This window comes from Triturus cristatus, chromosome 6, assembly GCF_964204655.1.
Source record: "Triturus cristatus chromosome 6, aTriCri1.1, whole genome shotgun sequence".
In the NCBI taxonomy this organism is placed as follows: domain Eukaryota; kingdom Metazoa; phylum Chordata; class Amphibia; order Caudata; family Salamandridae; genus Triturus; species Triturus cristatus.
Window position 1 is genome coordinate 1,346,135,735 of NC_140589.1, and position 22,330 is coordinate 1,346,158,064.

At 48.7% G+C, this 22,330-nt stretch overlaps 1 protein-coding gene across 1 annotated transcript in view; it reads left to right on the forward strand.

Moving 5' to 3' along the window:
• The window catches only part of XPO1 (exportin 1), a 908,600-nt gene that overhangs the window by 381,341 nt on the left and 504,929 nt on the right, over positions 1-22,330 (forward strand). The window contains exon 10 of the mRNA XM_085612347.1: positions 19,673-19,801. Within this exon, the coding sequence (XP_085468473.1) occupies positions 19,673-19,801 (129 nt within the window). The remainder of the gene's footprint in view (positions 1-19,672; positions 19,802-22,330) is intronic.

Genomic DNA, 22,330 nt, shown 5'->3' on the forward strand with positions numbered 1-22,330 from the left:
ACTTCCGCTACACCGCTGTTTGAGGCGAAAGATCCCGGAGCAGGAACGACGGGTGTCTCACTCTATGCCCAGCGAGACCACGCCCCCAAGTCACCCTTTGAACCTATTCACAAGGCTACACTGCACACGCTCACACTAAAGACAGCCTTCTTGGTGGCTATCACGTCGCTACGAAGAGTAAGTGAGTTTCAAGTGCTAAAACTCCAGGAACAATACTTAAAACTACACAAGGACAGGATTGTAATGAGAGCGGACCCACACTTTATGCCAAAGGTGGTGTCTCGGTTCCACATTAACCAAACATTGCAAATACCTAGTTTTTTCCAAAAACAGATAAAATAGAAAGGGTGCTACACACACTAGATGCCAGAAGGGCTGTAATGCACTATCTAGAGGACAAAGGAGTGCAGAAAAACAAAACCGTTCTTTGTCTCCTTTGCCAGCAGTTTTATGGGACGACCAGTGACCAAAAATACGATTGCACAATGGAAAGCACAGACAATTCAACTCTGCCACAAGCAGGCAGGACAACAGTTAAAAGGAGCAGCTCAAGCTTACTCAACAAGGAAGAAAGGAGCAACAATATTGTTTCTAGCAAACACACCTATCCAAGACATTTGCCAGGCTGACACATGGTCTTCAGTGCAAACGTTCACTAAGCACTACTGTGTGGATATTGAAATGAACAAGGAAGCGCAAGTGGGACAGGTCTTACAGCACATTTTCAGTAACCAATGCTAATCTTCCACCCAGCCACCGCAGTAAGGACAAACCGCTAAGTCTATGCGTAGCATAGTGAATCCAGAAAGATTCACGCTGCAAAACGTATAGTTTCTTACCTGTCGGTGTACTTTTGCAGCTTGAAGACTTTCTGGATTCACTAGCGATCCCACCCTTCTCCCCCAGAAAGATAAGACAGTAGGACAAGGGGGGTTAAACTGCACACATAGCTAAATGGATCTGCAAAGGAGATTAAACACAAGACCAGAAAAAAGAATCTGAAGATGGCGACCACAGGTAGCGCGTTGACGTCACGACGGACAACAAATGATGAGATGTCGACGCTCGCCTGGGCCACGAGAAAAAAATGGAAAAAGAGAAAATACTACCATTCTGGACCCAACCACTAGATGGCGGAATAATGCACAGCAATGTGAATCCAGAAAGTCTCAAAGCTGCAAAACTACACCTACAGGTAAACTATACGTTGTTACTAGCCATCTGGCTAGTAGGGCTGCTCCTTTCAGCTTGGACGGGCTGTGAGAAAGTGCCATCTTTCTTGCATGGTATGCCCCCACTTTTTGCTGAATGTACTTTGAGTGTGCCCTGGACTCCCGCCAATCAGGTGCCCAGGGCCTATGTTCCTTCCCTAAAAACCTCCAACCCAAATTGGCAAACCCTGGCCACATGTCAGCCCCTGGTAAATGGTACCCAGGGCCTTGTGACCAGGGAAGGCCTCTAAGGGCTGCAGCACTCATTGTGCCACCCTTAGAGGCCCTTTACCCTAACACACACACACACACACACACACACACACACACACACACACACACACACACACACACACACACACACACACACACACACACACACACACACACACACACACACACACACACACACACACACACACACACACACACACACACACACACACACACACACACACACACACACACACACACACACACACACACACACACACACACACACACACACACACACACACACACACACACACACACACACACACACACACACACACACACACACACACACACACACACACACACACACACACACACACACACACACACACACACACACACACACACACACACACACACACACACACACACACACACACACACACACACACACACACACACACACACACACACACACACACACACACACACACACACACACACACACACACACACACACACACACACACACACACACACACACACACACACACACACACACACACACACACACACACACACACACACACACACACACACACACACACACACACACACACACACACACACACACACACACACACACACACACACACACACACACACACACACACACACACACACACACACACACACACACACACACACACACACACACACACACACACACACACACACACACACACACACACACACACACACACACACACACACACACACACACACACACACACACACACACACACACACACACACACACACACACACACACCCCCCCCCCCCCCACCCCCACACCCCCACCCCCACACCCCCCCTTTGCAGGCTGAGTGTCTGAATACAAGACAAAACAGACGATGTGTGCATGCCCACAACCTGCACTGCCCTGTCATACATCAGCCACCCCTCTAGCTGGGTGCCCTATGTCAGTGGTGTGGGCACAGGAGCATGAGCCCTGTGCCCCTACAGTACCCGGGTCCATTCCTGGGCCCTGTAAGTGCAGTGCTGCCATTTAAGAGTACATGGTGCTGGGAGCTTGTCAAACACGTACTCCACAGCACCATAATGGCAACACTGAAGACACAGAAGTTTGGTATCAAACTGCTCAGCACATTAAACCCACACTGATGCCAGTGTGGGATTTAATGTACCAAGCACCACAGAGGGCATCTTAGAGTGGCCCCCTGAAACCTAACCTACAATCCACGTCTAGTCTGAGAGGCTGCCTAGGCTGCCAAACAGCAGACATGTTGCTGGACCCCTGGGTAGGAGAGCCCCTGCTCTCCGGGGCCTTTAACAATGCACATCCTGCATCAGGTGTTAGATCTCCTCCCCCAGGATGGGCAGGGGGAAGCTTCAAGCTTCTGTGAGCTTCTCCAGGCCACTTGCAACCCCCACTCTGGCGGGATGCATGGCCGGAAACCCCAAATAAGGACAGGGGATGTGCCAGCCTGCCAACCCCACCCCTCAGGTGGGGAAGGCGAGGTGAAGCACATCTCCGTGCGCTCGCCATCTTGAGGATGGGAGGCCCTACCCAATCTGGACTAGGCTACTGCTCCCCTCCCACAGGAAAGTGGTAGAATAGGGGGTGTACCCACCCCAGGACAGGGACCCATTGGCCCCTAAATCTAGTATTTAGGGGCACCCTGAACCTTCCTTCCCCAGATTCCGAAATACCAAGAAGAGCAAGAAGAAAGACCTGCCCTGCAGCTGCTAAGAAGAGGAAGACAACTGCTTTGGCCCCAGCCCTACTGGTCTGTCGACCCTCGAACCTGCTCCTGCTACAACCCGGCACCTCTTGTGGCCAGCAACCTCACAAACCCCGGAGGACTTGGATATCTTTTTGCTCTAAGCACCTGGGACTCCCATGAGTAGAGGCTCTACTCAAAATCTGCTTCTAATCCCTGGCATCAGCCCGGAACCGCGATCCCTGCACCCGCCAAGCCTGGCCTGTGCCGTAGTGAACAAAGACCATGAGGGCGACCCCTTGGCGACTTTGACCCAGAGTCTGGCACCCAAGGACTTCCCTCGATGCTCCTGATGACGCCTGCAGCCTCAGAACCAGGAGCCCCCCCCCCCCCCCCCCAACCGCAATCAAGAGGGTAAGATTTCCCGACACCAAAAGGCACCCCTGCACCTGGCACCCTGCCCTGCGGCCCCCTGTGCCGCACTCCTGGGTACCTACCTATCCTCCAACTTACCTCTCGAAGTGGTGGTGGCACCTGAAGAATCTTCGTCCCCGAACTTGCAGTCTTTTTCCAAACCGGAGCTCTCCCATTGAAATCAATTGAACGCCCGAAGGCTCAAAAGCACCCTGCACCCAGCCACCAGAGTGGCCCTGGCAGTTTAAGCTTTGCACCTATCTACTTCCCCATTTGCCCTGAGCAAAAGACCAGGAGCCCAGCTCCCACAGCCGAGTGGCCTGCTAGTCAGCAGCCACCAACCAAGGCCCCCTACCTCCCATAGGATAACATTGGGCCTAACTCACTCTGCACCCGGCTGCCCCTGTGCCGCTGAGTGTGTAACAACTGTACCTACCTGACCCTGGGAGACCCCAGAGTCTGTGCCCAGAACCTTAACTCTGCCAGTGGAGTACTTACCTTAAAGCCGATAACTCAATTTCCTTAATAGGGTAACATTAACTGGTTTCTTCTGAAATTTCAAATCGTACGAACTGTGAAACTTAATTTCTTACCTGTTTTAGATAGAGGTCCCAGTACTAATCTAGGAGCCCAGTACTGGATTACAAAAGTAACGAGACCATACCTGCAACTTGAATTTTCTTCCATAGGGAATGATTGACTGTTTTTTATGAAATTTCTACTAAGTGTCAACTTTTAAAATAGCAAAATATTACTTAAAAATCCTAGTGGTAACTAAGTCTACTTTTATCACTTGTTTCTAAGCACTGTCCCAGGACTGAATCTAGGATCCAGTCCTGGAATCACAAAAGTAATCTAAAGTAATCTATTGCAAATAACTTGAAACTTCCATTGAACTCAATGCATTATTGTGTTTAAAATTGTGTTGCCTATTGCAACAACTTGTACTTTCTACAAAAGCCAATTGCATATTAAAAAAGTATTTATATAAAGCATCTCATTCTGAGAAAGTATATTTTAATACCTATTGGTTCTAAAATAAAAGACTCATAAATAAATAAACCATTGTCCTAGAGTTCAGTTATTGTGTGTGAGACCATTTGCTGACTGTGTGCAAAAAATGCTTTACACTGTCCTCTGATACTACCTTACTGCTCGACCAAGCTACCACTTTAGAGAGTAAGGTTATATCTAACTTTAGCCTCTGCCAAATCTCTGGGGGCTGTGTACTCTGTACACACTGTACCTATTTGGGAACAGGGTGTTAGAGGCATATGAGCTGCAGATTACACACTTGTGCATAGATCGCCATCTGGCGTTGGGCCCGGATGTTTGCAGTTTGTTTTTCCTCTTGGAAAGTCTTTGGATGTCACGAGGTCGGTGACTCCTCCTTTGGATCGTATTGCGCATGGGCTTCGGCTCCATCCTCAGATTGTTTTTTTCCGCCATCAGGCTCGGATGTAATCTTCGCGCACCGGTTCCGAACAGCTTCAGTTTGACGGTCGACACGCAATCCTCACCCCAAACCGCGGTATTGTTTCGATCGCCATCTCCCCCACCCAACGTGCCTTCTCATCGGCACGGACCTTCGGTTCCAGTCTTCGACTGCGGCCTTCGGGCCTCTCCAAGCTTCGGTCCTGGCTAATGGAAAGGACGCCATTTAAAAAGTGCCCTCAATGTGGGTCAAAATTTCCCCACACCGATCTCCACGATGTATGCAATCTCTGTCTCTCCCCTGAACACTAGGTTCGAGACTGTCCGGCGTGTAAGTCCTTCTGGTCCAAAAAGACTATTCGGGACCGAAGAGCCAGAAGAACTATGGCGCACTCCTCGACGACGATTCCGGATGACCTCTTCGGAGAAGGCATTGACGCTACAGAGCGTTACACCGAAGAGGGCCTCGTCCGCGCTTCTGAGGCCGACGACTCAGATGTGGAGGACATCACCCCGGCGCAGAGGGTCGTGGGTACTGATAGTAGATAGGTGCAAAGCTTACACTGCCAGGGCCACTCTGGTGGCTGGGTGCAGGGTGCTTTTGACCAGGAACATCTATTTGGCCCAAAGGTGGATGAGGCCCTAGAAAAAATGAAGGATACGGCGAAGTCTATGGGAGCCTTACAGTCGCACCCTCCTAGACGCTCCTTTCGCCGCTCTTCCTTTCGAAGTACATCTAGAGACTACTCCTCAGACACCGCGTCCACTTCATACAAATCCCCTACTCAGTCCACCTTCACGAGGGGTTATCAAAGAGGCGTCTATAGGGGTAACAATAATAAAGGCAGAGGCAAAACAAACAACGCCCGCTCTGCCACAACGCCTACCCAATGACTTCTCCCCCCCCCCCCTGCTCCCCCCAGACCATTCCACTCCAGTCGGGGGCAGACTCCAACATTTCCTTTCGGTCTGGGCTACCATCACCTCAGACAAATGGGTAACACAAATAATTCGGTCAGGCTACTGCCTAGAACTTGTATCTACCCCCCCAAACATTCCACCCAGGCAGCGCCCAATGTCACAAGAACATTTAATACTCCTAAAGCAGGAGGTAATCTCCCTCCTACAGAAACAGGCAATAGAACCCGTTCCTACCAACCAACAAAACAAGGGAGTCTACTCCCTATATTTTCTCATACCTAAAAGGGACGAGACTCTGCGGCCCATCCTAGATCTCCGGCCCCTAAACACATACATACACTCCGACCATTTTCATATGGTAACGCTTCAGCAGGTACTTCCGCTCCTCTCCCAGAACGACTTTTTGACCACCTTAGACCTAAAAGATGCTTATTTCCACATTCCAGTGCACAAAGCTCATCGGAAGTACCTCAGATTTGTAGTGGATGGACAACACTTCCAATTCAAAGTGCTCCTGTTCGGAGTCACAACAGCGCCAAGGGTATTCACCATGTGCCTAGCAGTTTTAGCAGCATATTTGCGAAGACAACACATCCACGTCTTCCCATACTTAGACGACTGGCTGATAAAAGCCAGGTCATACAATCAGTGTGTACAACACACGTCTGCCACCATTCAACTCCTCCATCAGCTGGGTTTCACAGTAAACCACCAGAAGTCCCATCTCCAACCATCCCACATATAACTATACCTCTGTGCCACCATAGACACCTCAAGAGCACTAGCCTACCCCAATCCTGCCAGGATTGCAAGCATTCAAGCTCTACGCACAAAATTCATAGTACAACACTTGCTTCCAGCTCCAGTGTTTATGCAACTAATAGGGATGATGGCCTCTTTCATTTTCATAGTGCCTCACGCAAGACTCCAGATGCGTCCTCTCCAAGAGTGCTTAGCGCGCCAATGGAACCAGGCCCAGGGTCAATTAACAGATCTGGTGTTGGTAGATGGTCGCACCTATCGCTCTCTGCAGTGGTGGAACACCACAAACCTTTCCAAAGGTCGACCGTTCCTGGACCCGGTTCCTCAAATAGTACCGACAACGGATGCATCGCTCTCCGGCTGGGGAGCTCATCTACTGCATCTCACCACACAGGGCAAGTGGACACCTCAACAAAAGTTACTCCATATAAACCACCTGGAGTTACTAGCAATCTTCTTAGCCCTAAAATCTTTTCAAACTCAAATTTCAGGCAAGGCAGTCCTGATCCGAACAGACAACATGACAGCCATGTACTATATTCAAAAACAAGGCGGCGCACACTCTCCACAGCTCTCACCTAGCACAGAGCATATGGAGATGGGCAATACCCCAGAAAATCTTTCTCCTAGCTCCGCATGTCCCAGGAGTCCAAAACACTATGGCAGATCTGCTCAGCAGGCAGCTTAACAGATCCACCAGTGGGAGCTTCACCCGCAATTTCTTCACCCGTACTTTCAAATGTGGGGGCATCCACAGATAGACCTCGTCGCCACCCACAAACGCCAAATGCCCAAGCTTCGCCGCCAGATACCCACACCCATTGTCCAAAGGAAATGCGATATGGATGAACTGGTCAGGCAGATTTGCGTACGCTTTTCCACCTCTCCCACTCATTCCACTAGTGGTGCGCAAACTACAACAACACTCCCTCACACTAATCCTAGTAGCTCCAACGTGGGCAGACAACCGTGGTATACCACACTGCTGGAACTATCTGTAGTACCGCACCAAAAACTACACCTCTCCACACCTCTTAACCCAGAACCATGGAGAGATCAAACACCCGGACCCAGCACAGCTCAACCTTGCGATCTGGCTCCTGAAAACCTAGAATTCGGAGACCTAAATCTTCCCCCTGACTGTATGAACGTTATCAAGGAAGCTAGAAGACCTACCACTAGAGCGTGCTACGCTGTTAAGTGGAAACGTTTTGTTGTTTATTGCCATAACACCATCAATCCACTGGACGTGTCCAATCAACACATCATAGGCTACTTACTCCACCTACAAAGGTGTAATCTAGCCTACACGTCCATTCGACTACACCTCGCAGCTATTGCAGCTTACCTACAAAACAGGCAACATCTATCACTCTTTAGAGTGCCTGCCATCACAGCCTTCATTGAAGGCCTTCAAAGAATAATTCCCCCCCAGAGTGCCACCCTCACCTGTGTGTAACTTAAATAACGGTTCGAGGCATGTGGGCTGCTGAATTCATATCTGTGCATAGATCGCCGCCTAGTGTTGGGTCCGGATGTTTGCACGTTGTTGTCCTGGAAGAGTCTTCGAAGTATCACGAGATAGGTGACTCCTCCCCTGGACCACAGTGCGCATGGGCATCCTCTCCATCCTTAGATTGTTTTTTTCCGCCATTGGGTTCGGATGTGCTTATCTTGGCTCAAGTTAAGAAACTTCAGTTTAAGGCCAAAAGGCCTTTAGTTTTCGTCGGTACTGTTCCCGTTCGGTATCGACTACTTTCTTTACTAGTTTAGAACCTTCTTCCAGCCTTTTGGATCAGTTTGGTCCGAACATCGAACTTACATCGACGATGGAATCGAGGACTCCATTCAAACGGTGTCCTTTATGCCACGCAAAATACCCACACATCGACGTCCACCCGGTATGCAACAAATGTCTCACCGGATCACGGTGAGTCAATGTATGGCCTGTGCTCGATTCCGATCGAAGAAGGCTCTCCGGAATCGACGGGCGGCGAGATTAGAAGCGCAGCAATCGGAGCCTGCCCCAGCCAACATCTTCAGCACCGAGGACGAGGACGCAGAGAGCGTGGAAGAAGTAAACTCCAGCCCCGCTTCCGAACACGATTCCCGATCGGAAGACGACAAAGTGCTTTTTCAAAGGGAAGAAGTCATCGACGGAGACTACGATGAGGCCTTTGGGGCCGAAGAAGATAGCTCTAGCGAAGAGCCGGGCCCACCCGTCGATACGGAGGCCGTTAAAGTGCGTCATTCTAAGGCTCAGGTCGAGGGATCGCCTCCGGCCTTACCCGAGATCAATCTCAAAGTTCTTCGGCCCCACCTTCGGGCCCGGCCTCGAACATCCCGCACGAGCCATTATTACTGAAGACGACTGGGTTCCCTTCAACGAAACCAAAACCAATCGTCGCACCAGTTCCACCGAAACCAAAAGTGAAACTGGCTGTAATCGGCTCGAAGCCCTCCACTCCTTCGACGCCAGCAAAGGCCGTCTGCCCCGAACGTAGTAAAAGGGATTTCGGCGCCGAACTCACTGCAGCGGATATCGGTACCGACCCGAAGAAAAAGGCCCTCGGTCCTCCCCAAAGCGCCTCGGCCTCTGGCACCGAAGCCGTCGGCCCCGACCACCAAAGTCAAAATGGCCGCTCCATCTGCGTCCACGTCGAAGACAGCGGCAGACGCCAAGTCGTCGACTCTAACGACCGTCGATACCTGCCTTCGAATCGATGACCCCATGGCTACAAAGCAGTCGACGCCTACCTCCACGGTGCCGACCGGCTCCAACGAGCCTTCTGCGTTCTCAGTGCAACAAGTCGCGGCCTCGTTGCAACTCATCAGGGAACGGGCAGCCCTCCGATCCACGTCGGGCCCCGACACGCACAAGGCTCCGAAAGCACCCTCTGCGCCGACCAACATCACTTTTGGCTTGCCGCCGTCCACGGCACCGAAGATGTTCGAGATCCGAACACGTGTCCGCCAGACACAGTCCCCGTCTACTGGACACACAGATTCTGAGCCTTCACAGCCACAATTCATCGACGCCGACACTGGTAAACTGATGCTCCGCAAGCGGAAGATCACGCCAGAGAGGGGATTGGACTCTTACAGAATACCTCTCAAGCACAAATTGCCGGCGGGGTCGGAACCAGTTCTGTATGAATGCTAACACACCTATCAGGATCCCCAGTCCTTTTCTCCTACGCCTTCAGAGACGGACGCAGTAGAGGACTACATGGGAGATGATACCACCTGTGAGAAGTTGGCCTGATGTATGATGTCACTAGTTCTAGTGTACACCTTATCAGTCCAAATACCCTTATGGTGATTGGTTGTAAAGTCAACCTTATAGACCAGCTATCCTAGTGGTAGCATGGACAAGAGCAGTCTTAGGCTAAACTCTGAATGGCATGTGAAGCCAGCTGTGATACCATATATAATCCCTTGAATACCAAATGAAAGGACACCACAACAGATATATATATATATAAAATAAAGTGTATTTATTCTAGTCAAACCCTCAGCACTCTTTATGAGATTAGAGGTAAGTACAACAGTCTTATTTAAGCATACATTAAGTCACACAGGTAAGTAATACAGTTAGGCCCTAGGGGCCACGCAAACCATATACTAAGTAAGTGGTATAAGGACCACTGTCACGGAAATAGGATAGGCCTAGGCCTAGGGAATCGCTGGGGCTACACTATACTACCAAAGGTTAGGAAGTGGGAGGCCCACGGGATTCAGGTGCAGAGTGGAAACACTCACGCGTAATGCGTAAAAGTTACTAGCAATAGTACAGTTTAGAAATAGATAGATTTAGGACACTTCCGGAGTAGCTAGGAAGTCGAGACTGGAAAACTAGACACTAGGATAGTCACTATCCTGATGAGCACCGGAGTACCCAAGTTACCTAGCCAACAGGCTGCGGGTGCATAGGGGTGAAGTTGCGTCGGGTTTCGTCGTCGACTCCTATGGATGCCTGAAGAAAGATGCTGACAGGCAGTCAGTGAAGAGTGTCCGGTGGATCCCAAGGCTGGGATCAGGAAGAAAGGATACCTGCAAGCAGAGGGGACAGAGTCAAGGTCACTAGCCAGTGACCACGTGGAACCAGGAAGGAACCAGGCGATGTCGTGAAGATTGCAGGTGAAGCTGAAGCTTGTCGCTGCAGCCACGAGGACCAGGGAACGCCGAGGACGACCAGGACCAGGAGGCGAGCTGTCCCACGAAGGCTCTTGCTGTCGGCGGCGTCGAAGTTGGACTAGGACTCACCAAGCCTTGGCAAGCGGAACCCACGAAGAATGGAGGACTTGCTTCTGGTGCAGACCAGGAAGGTCTGGGGTGCTTCTCGTTTTACAAGAAGCAGGAGCCAGTCTGGAGGAGCCAAACCAGCGGTGAAGATTTCAGGGTGCGTCGTCACAAAGGCCACTAGCCAGCGGGCAAGCAACCGGACAGACGCGGCAAGCAGGAAAATGCTGAAGGGCCCCACGCAGGACTCGTGGAGTGTGGGGGGCTGATCTTCGGTGCAGATGGTGCTTGGGGTTGGGGCTTCTCAATCCCCGGTGCACAACTTCGAGGGTGCCTCAGAAGCTGCGCTTGAAGATACTAGCCACTTTTCCCAGGTAGCCGGTCCCACGTCTCTCGTCGCCTCCACGGATCTCAGCTCTGCTGTGGATGTGGATCAGGGTCGGAGAAGTCTGGAAGTCAAGGCTCTGGTCGGGCTCTGCAGTTGGTCCCTCGTAGAACTTCAGCAAAGGGTAGTCTCTTGATGGTGCCTGTTTGCACAGGGTAGCCACTCCTTGGCCACAAGGGAGATTCTTCAGTCTTCTTCTTTCGTCGAATGCCGAAGGTCCAGAGTTTCTGTTCAAGTTGCAGGTTCAGGATAATCTAAAGTCTTGAGGCCCAACTCCCACTCTTATACTAATCTGGGGGGCTGGGATACCTGCTAGGTCACGCCTTATGGGTGGGACCTGGGAGGGGGTGGTTACACCCACTTCCCTTTGTCCAGTTTCGCGCCAGAGCTGGGGCTGGAGTGCCCCAGCGCCGGTTTGAACTGGACTATGCAAGGAACACCTTGTGTGCCCCAGGCATGTCTCATTCCTTTCAGCCCACCCTGCCCCAATACACTAAAGGTTGTCTGGGGAGGTGCTAGCACCTCCCCAAGCAGGAAACCTATTGTCCAGGCCTCCCTGGCTGGGATCACTCCCAACAGCAGGAGGTCAGACTTGTGTCGTGGCAGCAGCATCCATTTTGTGATGCTGAGGCTTTGGTCAGAGGCTAACAGTAAAGTATGATTTTAACATGTCTTTTCCCTCTAGAAGGGGGGAATAATATCCTCATGTCCAGAATTGGTATGGGGGTATTATTCCACAGTGTTAGACACCTTACACGACATGTTTCGATAAAGCCAAACCATAGTTACCATAACCGTTTAAGATTATAAGGCACTTTAAGAGTATATGGTAGGCTATATCATAGAACAGCTATAAGGACATGGCTCCGAAAGCTGCAGACAGGCTCAGCTCTTGCTAGAGCACCATCTCACATGTTACCAAGCACTCTGCCTCCAGGATTGTTAAGGCCTGCCATAGGAGTGACTGATAGGTACACATGTGTCTATATATAAGGGTAGATATAGGCATACTATATCTAAGCAAGGGGTGATTACACGACCTTGCCCCAGCTGAGTGATCAGCCAGTTGTCTGATTGGAAGGCCAGACCAGGGGTGGCATAATACATGCTGCAGCCCCTGGGAGGCCTAGGGTACACCTATGCCCTGGGTACCTAGGGTACACTGTACAGGGTCCAATAAGGTGATCCTTACCAATTGGGAATGTACCTAGGGTACATGGAGTCCATTTTAAGGAGAGCAGACAGCCTGAGACCCTCAATGGCAGGATCTCAGGCCAACTAAGTCGAAAAACCAGCTAGACACTAGGCAAAAAGTTGGGGGTAAGCATAGTCAGATATCCACCTTCCTACACCACCTACCCTGGGGATGTCTATCCTGATGAGCATCTGCAGGACCCAGATCAGGCATGGGATGACCCTACAGACCAGGGTACCGCGCCAGATACCCAGGACACGCAGCTTTACAGTGCCAAAACATCCCCCACAGAGGACACTGCTGCCTTCAATGCCCTCATAGAACGGGCTGCCGCCAATCATGGAGTAGAACTCCATTCTGACACTGTTGAAGAAGACTTCTTCGTGGACACTTTCGCCTCTTCAGAAAGAACTGTCAAAACTCTGCCCATGTTAAAAGGAGTTCTCAAACCTGCGAAGGACATTTTCAAAGAAACAACCAGGGCACGGGTGCTAAACCCCAGGATTGAAAAAAAAATACAAGCCTGCACCCGGAGACCCTATGTACATTAAAGGTCAGTTACCTCTGGACTCCATGGTGGTTGCTAACGCTCGCAAACGAGCCCATTCGCAGACAACAGGTGATGCTCCTCCCCCAGACAAGGAGTCCAAAGTGCTGGAGACATCAGGCAAAAGAATTGCAGCGCAAGCAGCAAACATCTGGCGCATTGCCAACACACAGGCACTCCTGGCCCGTTATGATCGTTTCCACTATGACGCGCTAGAATCACTACTCCAGCATTTGCCAGATGAATACAAATAGGCAGCGGAGCTACTCATCAGAGAGGGACAACTCCTTACCAATGCATCCATCAAGTGTGCCCTGGATGCTGCCCACACAGCAGCAAGGGCAATCAACACCAGCGTCATGTTACGACGACACGCATGGTTGAGAATCTCAGGATTCAAGCCGGAGATTCAAAACATCCTAAATCAGCCAGTAGACCCCAACTACTTATTCGGCCCTGAAGTTGACACTACCCTCGTAAAAATTAAAAAAGACACGGACACTGCGAAATCAATAGGGGCTCTGCAGACACAGCAATTTCGTAGTGGCTCCTTTCGTCGCCCCGGGAATAGAGGAGCAGCTAGAGGCCAGGGGTCACAGCAGCAATACACTAAAGGGGGCACACAGAGTACCTACGATAAAACCAACAGAGGTGGATATCGTGGCTCCAGCACCAAGGGCAGAGGACGTGGTTATGGCAACACCAGGTCCTCCCCCAAAAACAAACAGTGACGCCCTCTCCCTGCCCCCCCGACCACATAACACCTGTCGGGGGTAGACTCCAGCGGTTCCTGTCCACGTGGAAAACCATCACCACAGACAGGTGGGTCAGGGACATTATCCAGCACGGTTACTGTCTCGAATTAACCTCCACTCCGCCCAACATACCGCCAAAGCACCGTCCTATGTCCGTAGAGCACTTAGCATTATTGCAGCAGGAAGTGCTAAGTATGCTGCAAAAAGGTGCAATAGAGGTCGTGCCCGTCAACCAGCAGGGGACAGGGGTGTGTACTCTGTACTTCTTAATCCCAAAAAAGGACGGGTCACTCAGACCTATACTAGACCGGAGACCCCTCAACCACTACATTCTCTCAGAGCATTTCCATATGCTCACCCTACAACAGGTTCTCCCGCTGCTCAGTCAGGGAGACTTCCTAGCCATACTAGATCTCAAAGATGCGTACTTCCACATACCCATACTCCCATCACACAGATAATATCTCAGGTTCACTATTCAGGAACAGCACTATCAATTCAAAGTTCTCCCCTTCGGAGTGACAACAGCACCCAGGGTTTTCACCAAGTGCCTAGCTACGGTGGCTGCACATCTACGGAGACAACACATTCACGTCTACCCTTACCTGGACGACTGGCTTGTTCAGGCAAAGTCAGCCCAGCAATGTGCCAGCCACATGTCCCTCACCATTCACCTTCTTCACAGTCTGGGATTCTCACTAAATTACCCAAAATTACATCTCCAACCCGCACACGTACGACAGTACCTGGGCACGACGATAAACAATCTGGCAGCCACAGCTCAGCCAAATTTAGTGAGGATCAACAGCATGCAACTGTTGATCTCAAAGTTCAAACCTCAACACTCCCTTCCTGCGCGAGTGTTCATGCAGTTGATAGGCATGATGGCCTCCTGCATTTTCATAGTCCCGCACGCGAGACTACATATGCGCCCGCTTCAGGAGTGCTTGGCACGTCAATGGAATCAGGCTCATGGGCAATTAAAAGACCTAGTGTTGGTGAGCGGTCGGGCATACAACTCTCTGCATTGGTGGAATCCACAAAACCTTTGCAAGGGCAGACCGTTCCAAGAGCCTGTTCCACAAATAATACTGACAGCGGACGCCTCTCTCTAGGGATGGGGAGCTCATGTACTCAATTATACAGTGCAGGGACTATGGACGACACAGCAAAAGATGCACATCAACGTTCTGGAACTGATGGCAATCTTCCTAGCCATGAAGGCATTAAAAGTACACTTGTGCAACAAAGTCGTGTTGATCCGGACGGACAACATGACTGCCGTGTACTACATACAGAAGCAGGGAGGAACACACTCTCCACAGTTGTCTCATCTGGCTCAGAGCATGTGGAAGTGGGCCATTCAGAGGAACATATTCCTCATGGCGGAACACCTCCCCGGCAAGGACAACCAGATGGCGGATCTGCTCAGCAGAAACAGCCACCAGATGCACGAGTGGGAGCTACATCCGTCAGTTCTCCAACCGTACTTCCAACAGTGGGGTCATCCAGAGATAGACCTATTCGCCACAAACAAACGCAAAATGCCGAAGCTTTGCCGCCAGGTTCCCACATCCACAGTCGCAGGCCAATGCGATATGAATGAACTGGTCCGGCAGATTTGCGTACGCTTTTCCCCCAGCGCCATTAATACCGCTGGTGGCACGCAAACTGCAACAGCACTCACTGACACTCATCCTAGTTGCTCCCACATGGGCGCGCCAGCCATGGTACACCACCTTTCTGGAACTTTCTGTGGTGCCGCATTAAAGGCTGCGGATCAAACCCGCACTTTTGACGCAGAACCATGGCGAGATTCAGCACCCAGATCCGCAACAGCTGAACCTGGCAATCTGGCTCCTGAAGTCTTAAGAGATTGGCTACCTAAACCTGCCACCTGACTGTATGGAGATCATCAAGGAGGCCAGGAGACCCACTACCAGAGCTTGCTATGCGGCTAAATGGAAGAGGTTTGTCATTTACTGCAACAACAATGACATCAACCCGCTAGACGCATCCATTCAAAACATAAGTTACCTCTTACACCTATACCGATGCAATCTGGCATACACCTCAATACGTATCCATTTAACCGCAATAGCAGCCTATCTCCAAAACAGGCAGCACATCTCTTTATTCAGAGTGCCTGCCATCAAAGCCTTCTTGGAGGGACTTAAACGAGTAATTCCCCCAAGACACCCACCAGCACCGTTGTGGAACCTCAACTTGGTCCTCACCAGACTGATGGGTCCACCCTTCGAACCTCTCCACTCATGTGACATTCAATTCCTCACCTGGAAAGTAGCTTTCCTCGTAGCAATCACTTCGTTAAGAAGAGTTAGTGAACTCCAGGCACTAACCATTCAAGAGCCATTCATACAGGTTCACGCAAACAGGGTCGTACTACGTACTGACCCCAAATTCATGCCTACAGTAATATCGCAGTTCCACATGAATCAAACTATTGAACTGCCTGTTTTCTTTCAAAATCCACAAAATGTCGCTGAGAGAATGCTCCATACACTAGATGTAAAAAGGGCCCTCATGTACTATATAGACAGAACTAAGGACTTTAGGAAGACAAAACAACTTTTCGTTGCCTTTTCTCCACAACACAAGGGCAACGCCATTTCCAAAGCAGGTATAGCCAGATGGATCGTTAAATGTATTCAAATTTGCTATCAAAAAGCTAAACGCACATTAACGATTCCCCCACGAGCCAACTCAACACGAAAGTTAGGGGCGTCCATGGCTTTCCTGGGAAACATTCCTTTACAGGAAATATGTAGAGCAGCCACATGGTCCACTGTACATACATTTACCAAACACTACTGTGTAGATGTACACTCAAAACAGCAGGCAGCTGTAGGACAGCCTGTTCTCAAAACTCTTTTTCAGACTGCTGCAGCTGGCACTGGTAGCCGCCGCTAATAGGAGGTACTGCTATGTATTCTATGCACAGATATGAATTCAGCAGCCCACATGCCTCGAACTGAATATGCTACTTACCAGTATGCATCTGTTCTTGGCATGTAGGGCTGCTGACATTCATATCGCCCACCCTCCTCCCCGGCGCCTGTAGCGGCTGCAGCTCTCAGAATTACTGTATAGCATGGTCATCACTTACTGTATCTACTCCATCACTGCCACAATGGCGAAAAACAATCTGAGGATGGAGAGGATGCCCATGCGCACTGTGGTCCAGGGGAGAGTCACCTATCTCGTGATACTTCGAAGACTCTTTCAGGACAACAACGTGCAAACATCCGGACCCAACACTAGGCGGCGATCTATGCACAGATATGAATGTCAGCAGCCCTACATGCCAAGAACAGATGCATACTGGTAAGTAGCATATTCATTCTCACAAGGCTAATGGGGCCTCCCTTCGAACCTCGGCACAAATGCGAACTACAATTCCTAACATGGAAAATCTCTTTTCTTGTAGCCATCACTTCCCTTAGAAGGGTCAGTCAGATACAAGCACTTACCATTCAAGGACCCTTTCTCCAAATGCACCATAACAAGGTTGTTCTCCGTACCAACCCAAAATTCCTCCCTAAAGTCATTTCTCCCTTTCACCTAAACCAAACAGTAGAACTACCAGTATTTTTCTCGCAACCACAGACCGTTGCAGAAAGGGCTCTTCACACACGATGTCAAACGAGCCTTACTCTACTACATTCAAAGAACACGACCTTTCCGTAAGACCAAACAACTGTTTGTTTCTTTCTCTCCACCGCACAAAGGTTACCCCATCTCAAAATCGGGGATAGCTAGGTGGATTGTTAAATGCATTCAAATCTGCTACCATAAAGCAAAGCGAACGCTATCCATTCCCCCGAAAGCCCATTCTACACGAAAAATAGGGGCTTCCATGGCGTTCTTAGGGAACATCCCATTAGATATCTGCAAAGCAGCTACATGATCAACACCGCACACTTTCACCAAACAATATTGTGTAGATGTGCAAATTAAGCAACAAGCTAGTGTGGGCCAGGCTGTACTCCAAACGTTATTTCAAACCACTGCAACAGATACGGGTGGTCGCCGCTAACGGTGGGTACTGCTATATAATCTATGCACAAGTGTGTAATCTGCAGCTCGTGTGCCTCGAATGGAATATGCTACTTACCAGTATGCATCTGTTCTTGGCATGTAGAGCTGCAGATCTACACATGCCCACCCGCCTCCCTGGCTACCTGTATCTGTCCCAGTTTTCTTATTTAGATAGCACACACATGGGCATCTTCACTGTTTCTACTACGCTCCATCTTTCCCTGCTGGCGAAAAACAATCTGAGGATGGAGCCGAAGCCCATGCGCAATACGATCCAAAGGATGAGTCACCCACCTCGTGACTTCCAAAGACTTTCCAAGAGGAAAAACAAACTGCAAACATCCGGGCCCAACACCAGATGGAGATCTATGCACAAGTGTGAAGATTTGCAGCTCTACATGTCAAGAACAGATGCATACTGGTAAGTAGCATATTCCATACAGAGCCACTTTCTCACACATGATGAAGGCCCAAGGCTGAAACGCGCATAGAATTTATTATTAGCCATGAACGATATATGTAATTGAATCCCATCTGTGATATTTTTTTTCCCCTTTGGTTTTTGGACATCCATTGTAAATACGATATATGAATGTGATATAAGAATACTGATCTTGGATTGCTTTAAAGACTGTATAGATTATGGACTATACTGCATAGATGGGATTGCATCATTAGATAATTGTCAACAAAAGATTGATTTAACATCTGGTTTTACAAAGAGGTGTGTGTGTATATGTACGTATGTGTGTTTATATATATCTCCTTTCCCTCCCCTCTTTTCGTATGAAATATTGAATAAAAAATATGAATTTTGAATAATTACCCATGGGTGTGTACTTGTTTGTATAGTTATTCAGTCCATTTTGTTTCCTATAGTCTTTTTCATATAGGTCCACTGGACTCTGTGCACACAATAGCTTGCATTGGTATAGTATTTTCAGAACCAGCGTTACTACACTACTACATCACTGAGATGCTATACCCTCTTAGGCCTGCAGTCTAGAATATCATCTGCTACCTGCTCCACTTGCATAAGTCAAGCCTAGCCTACTCCTCAATATGTCTGATATGTTCACAAAGTACTGTTCACAAAGCACTTTTGTCTGGATAGTCCGGGACGCCAAGAGCGACATTTTGCCCGCTCTAATTTAAGAATCTGTTTTGAGTCCATACACAGTCCCACCTCCAAACATGTACTGCTTCGGTCTCTTTTCAAAAGGTGAGAAATATGTGGCTTGACGTCACTAGCAAAAGGATAAGTTACTTGCCTTCTGTGATGTCCTTTCTGATTGAGACGTTATCCAACCTGAGATTCTTTACCGACCCTCCTGTGCTCCCTGTTCTATGGTGGTCCTCTACCTATTAAAATCCCAAGCCTAGGAATCTGCACACCAATTTGCTTTTGGGGCTCTGCGCTTGGGGTCACTGACCGTTTTCAAAGCAACTGACACCAGTGCGCAGGAGTGACATCTATACAGGCTACGCATTTCATTTCTAGAAATGAAAGGTGTCTTTGCTGAGCCGCACAGCACCACCTACCCACATACAGATGTACTTCTGAAAAGTTTCCATATTCTGTCTGAAACCTTGTGAATATTAGACAGTGAGATGTGTGGCTAAACACTCTATACCAGAGTCACCAAAGGTAGGTAACTTGTTCACCCTCCACCCCAATGATCTGAAAGTTTATATTTGTTGAAGCGCTTCTTGTGTTAAAGGTTCAATTTTCTATGGTTTTAAAAGGCATGGAGAAAAGTAATTTCACTAGATATTTTTTTTGCAGTTTTTAAATGTCCCCATGTTCCGAAATGTTTCCTTGAAGTGCCTCACTGAGATCGCTGGAGTGAGCGTCAGCCAGTATGAAGAACAGTTTGTAACACTTTTTACACTGACCATGATGCAGCTCAAACAGGTACATTTTCACTTTAATATTTTACTTTGAGGAAAATTTGCAACTTTAATAAATTCTTGAAAAAATACAAAATTTTCACTTGGGTAAGAATTAGGTTAAAATTGTGCAATTTTCTAATTCAGTGACTTAAAAGGCAAAGTCTATTAGACACTTCTTAAGGAGCTCTCAAATATTTGTGTGCCAATCTATCCCGATTCCCACAATTAAGACCTGTTCTTGGGCATAACTAGATATTGAACTGTTCTTTGGCACATGTTTTTACCAGTTGTGTGCCAGACTCTTAGGATGGTTCATCAGCATTATTTGATAAAACAGTTGTGCTACCCTTTAACAGTTTTCTGGACTTCCCTGTGTTTTTCTCCTTTATTTTGACCACAATGTGAGCTGACTTGAAGGTACTCAATGTTTTTTGGTTTTGATATCGGCTCATTGCCTTCATGGCTGAAGGACACAATGTGTGTTCAAACGCGTCCAATACTTTGTCTTTAGACTACCTTTTGTGATCTTTCCTGTAAAGTTAGTCCTGTTCCAGTAGTGGGGTCTGTTGCTGTCATGATGGTCATGAAGGATGCATTTATGTGGGCACTGGCTCTTGGATGGACTGGCGTATTATGGTCCTTTTAGTGACACTGCTTGCATGAAGTATTTTGATAAAGCTGATAACCCATCTCTGCCTTCACTGTTACATGCACACCCTTTTGTTTGCAACTCCTCCAACCACTACTGCTTCCCCTCATGAAAACTTTGTACTTGGTGAATGAAGCAGGCTTGTAGAACAGTTATATTTAGTTTAAAGGTTTTGCCTTTCCAGGGTTATACAGTTTATTTCCCTGTTTTGTTATTCACCTTAGCTCGAGATGTTCCCTGTTTCTGTGGTCAGTGTTCATTAGAAGAGAATCGCTCTCCGGGGACAACAAAGTAGTGGGGGCTCGGTGAGAGTTTGTTTACCAAGAAGACTGAGCTGGGGCGTGTGTCCTTCGCAGAGGAGATGTGTTGTGAATTTATTCAGAGAGCCATACGGCCTACTGTGTTAACTGATTCCCATTTGCTGGCTGGTGGGGCCATATGTGGGCCTCATGCTTCAGGTGTGGGGCAGATTTGCCTTAAGACATTTATATGGTAAAACGGGACCCTGCTTGATTTCCCTCCTCTTCATTTTTTAACAAAACTTAGTATATTTGGCTGGCCCTTGTTCTTGTTTGATCATCCAGGGCATGTCAGTAATATAGGGACACTTTGTCCTGCTTATCTAGTAGTGATCTTAACTCTACATATTCTCTTTCAGGCCTGTCCGCTAGTGGTCGATAACGATCTACGCTAAAATCCCCCCCCCTACTAGGTGTCTACCATTGGGAAGTGGTGTAGCGGTAGCTACTTGGTAGTGGCTCGTCAGCAGGGGTCTGTAATAAGTGTAAGCCAGTCGTTGTGATCTCAACTATCTCTAACTGCTAGTTAATCCCCCTTCTCTGGTCCATTGTCCTCACGAATGGTCTTCCTGTATATTCCTGGGCTAGCATAATTCATCCCTTCTAAAGTACTGAATCTTGACACACAATGACATACTATCTGTATGTCGCAACATAGAAGCAACAGCACACCGTAGAGCGGTACAATTTTTTTTTTAGGAGGGCAGACAGCCATGAAGGCATCCAGCTAAAATTGAACCAGTCCTTTGTCTGCCCTGGCACCTCCTTCCTCCAAACATTTTCTTCCCTAAATTGTCCAAGTCCTCAATGGCCTTTGTGAGTTATACATTCTCAGCATCATTCGAAGGCACAAAAGTGCAGCAGCTTTTTCCTATTTTGCGACATAGTCCACCTTCCCTCTCAGTTAGCATTTCCAGGACATACCTGTGCTCTAAATCCATAAGCCTCAGCAGGCGCAGTTCTTCCTTGATAGCATTTAGCCCATCCCTGGTACTGTTGATGGCCCGCATGTCTTTTTTAGTGGGTCACCTTGAGCCAACTGTCATTTGCTTTTATCTGGAACATTGGGATGAGGCTCCCGAAAAAGAGCTGGGCTTGGTTGAAAAGGTGGAATTCTTGGGGAAGGCAATCAAAAGCATAGTTGGCAAAGTATTGAGCAGTTCCCCGGAGTCTGTGGAGCAAGGTAACATCGCCTGTCATTGGATGCGAATGGAGGTGGGAAATATTGACTGCTGGAACGACCAGGTGAATTTCGTACTTGGTCACCAATGTACAAAGTCCATTCCATTGAGGAGGCAGTTGAATATAGAGGTGTTCTCCACAAACCTAGTTGAGGTCCATTAGATTGGAGGTGCCTTGCTGCATATCCGAAAAATAAATTGTGCTGTTGCATCCAGAGTTGCGACCCACAGGTACCATGCCGTTTCCTAGAAAACAGAGAAGAGGTGACTTTAGTTTAAATGCTTTTTTAGGTTTAAACATTTTCTCCCCACCCGAGGTGTACCTTCTACTTTCCTATAACCATATCTGTTCACACTTCTCCTCAACCTCCCAGTCAATCCCATAGTCATAATCTGAGTCTACCCATGTGGGCACTAAGGAT